Here is a 2,519-nt window from a genome sequence, read left to right on the forward strand (position 1 = left end):
ATGGCCAAGAAAAACATTGTCCTGAAGCAGTCAGACCTGCACACAACCTGCTGCGCCTTTCTTTTCAGGTCGCTCCCAATATGAAAGTTTCCATGGATCTTTTAGGCAGCCCTTTTGGAAGAAGCGGAAGAAAGGGGATGGGGGGGAGGTCTCTCTCTTGTCTCAAAGGGGAGGACAAGGCAGGTGTTCTCCACCTTTGCCGCGCACGACATCTCTGGGTGGACAGTACCTCAAGTGTGCAGTTAGGTGTGTTAGGCATCTTCACCTTTCTTTCAAAATAGAAACAAACCACCACCACAGCATAAACGAGATGTCCTGATTGCCCCCTTTTCTTCTTCCGGTTTTGTTTGTTATATATGCATATAAAACAGTCTTGGTATTTATTATGCTTTAATTTTTTTTTTTTTTTTTTTTTTTGGTCCCTCCTTCCTTGGACTTCAAAAAGAGTCTCATCGGTCGGAGTCTCCCCAGTGGTTCTCCCGCCAACTACGGCCATGGCGCGCCGGTCTTTGGGCGGAGGGGAGGCGGGCCAGACGCCCTGGCCCGAGCCAGGTGCTGGGTCTGGGCGGCGGCGGCAGCGGCGGCGGCGACGGCGGCGGTGGCGGCGGCGGCGGCGGCAGGAGCGGTTTTTGGCGGCTGCTCGGAGACGGCTGCGGCGGCGACCGTGGCGGTGCTGACAGCGGCTGCGGAGGTGGCGGCGGCGGCCCTCTTCGCGCTGCACCCCCTGCATTCACTGCACGCTGGTCTGTAGCCCGTGGTGCGGTGGCGGTGTGTCAGCGCTCACGGTACCCACCTGCGAGTAGACATCGTCCGGCGTCTGCTGCTGGATGCCAGGGGGCGTCATGCGTTTCTCCTTTTGGCGCCGGTTGCAGAACCAGACCCGCACGACCTCCTTTTCCAGCTGCAGGCTGTCGGCCAAGTTGGTGATTTCCTGCGCCGAAGGTTTAGGACACTTGAGGAAGTGGCTCTCGAGCGCGCCTTTGACGCTCACCTCGATGGAGGTCCGCTTCTTGCGCTTGCGGCCCTGTGCAGCGATCTTGTCAATGCTCGTGGGGCTGCCGGTGCTCGAGTCCGCCTCCTCTAGCCACTTGTTCAACAGAGGCTTGAGCTTGCACATGTTCTTGAAACTGAGCTGCAGGGCCTCGAAGCGGCAGATGGTGGTCTGCGAGAACACGTTGCCGTAGAGCGTGCCCAGAGCCAGCCCCACGTCGGCCTGGGTGAAGCCCAGCTTGATGCGCCGCTGCTTGAACTGCTTGGCGAACTGCTCTAAGTCGTCAGACGTTGGCGTGTCTTCGTCCGAGTGCGGATCGTGGCTGTTGAGTCCTGGCCCTGCGCCGCCGCCGCCGTGATGAGGGGGTCCCTGCGCGTGGTGCGGGTGCGGCGGGTGCGGGTGCGCGTGGTGGTGATGATGATGGTGATGCTCCGCCAATTCGGGCGTGTCCCCGCGCACTAGCCCCGGGTGAACCAGACTCTGGGCTCCACCGCCTGCACCACCGCCGCCGCCGCCAGGCCCCGGGGGCGCGCTCAGCATGCCGTTCACCGTGAAGCCTCCCGGCTGCGAGTACAGTAGACTCTGCGGCGGCGGCTGTTGGCCGCCCGCCATGGACGGGAGGTGAGCGGCGGCAGCGGCGGCGGCGGCGGCAGCGGCGGCAGCGGCAGCGGCCCCCCAGCCCCCAGGGTGGCCCTGATGCGGGGGCGGCGGGGGTGGCCCGAGGTGCGGCGGTCCGCGGTGGTGCAGCGCGGTGCCGGCGTGCAAGTCTTCTCGTCCAGCGCCTGCCTTCACGTCGGGGCCCTGCGGCGGCGGCGGCGGCGGCTGTGGCGGCTGCTGTGGGCTGCCGGCCATTCCCACCGCGCTGCCCGACCACGGTGAACTGGCTTCTACCGCGGCGGCGGCGGCAGCGGCGGCAGCAGCGGCAGCGTGGGGCAGGGCGGTGACCCACTGGTGCGCGTGGCTCAGCATATGGCCGCCGTTGCTGGCGGCCATGGCCCCCTGCATGAAGTCGCTCTGGACCATCTTGACCGAGGACGGGTCCCCCCTGTAGGCGCCCGAGGTCACGGCGGCGCTCCCGGGCTGCATGCCGCCGCCGCCGCCCCCCGCCCCCCCGCCGCCGCCGCCGCCCCCTCCGCCGCCGCCCGCCCCGGCCGCGTCCGAGTGCACAATGGAGCCGGCCGTGAGCAGGCTGTTCCCCGGCAGGTAGGGGTTAGAAGCCGCCGTGGCCATGCCGCTCCGCTCCCGCCACCCCACCGCCGCCACCACCGCCGCCGCCGCAGCAGCAGCCGCGGCCGCCGCCGCCGCCGCCGCCGCCGCGCCCCCCCGCCTCCCGCCTCCTCCCCCCGCTCCTCCTCCCCCGCCCGGGGTCCCCGCCGGCCCCGCCGCCTTCGCCGCCGCCTCCTCCTCCGCCGCCTCCGCCCCCGCCGCCGCCGCCGCCGCCGCCGCCGCCCCGGCCCGGGGCTGCAGCTGCAAGGCCGCTCGGCAGGGCGCGGGGGTCTCTGGCTGGCCTCGGTCAGCAGCAGCAGTC

General features: G+C 68.5%; 1 protein-coding gene across 1 annotated transcript; it reads right to left on the reverse strand.

The window, feature by feature from the left end:
• Positions 1–612: 612 nt before the first annotated feature.
• Pou3f3 (POU class 3 homeobox 3) lies at positions 613–2,265 on the reverse strand. Its single transcript, XM_051152696.1, has one exon. The coding sequence runs from the start codon at positions 2,219–2,221 to the stop codon at positions 731–733; it is 1,491 nt and encodes a 496-aa protein (XP_051008653.1). The 5' UTR covers positions 2,222–2,265; the 3' UTR covers positions 613–730.
• Between the last annotated feature and the right edge of the window lie 254 nt (positions 2,266–2,519).

Source organism: Acomys russatus, chromosome 11 (genome assembly GCF_903995435.1).
Source record: "Acomys russatus chromosome 11, mAcoRus1.1, whole genome shotgun sequence".
NCBI classification, from domain to species: Eukaryota; Metazoa; Chordata; class Mammalia; order Rodentia; family Muridae; genus Acomys; species Acomys russatus.

Excerpts from the sequence above, each read along its gene's own strand:
- Pou3f3 (XM_051152696.1), bottom strand. The coding sequence starts at position 2,221 with ATGGCCACGGCGGCTTCTAACCCCTACCTGCCGGGGAACAGCCTGCTC.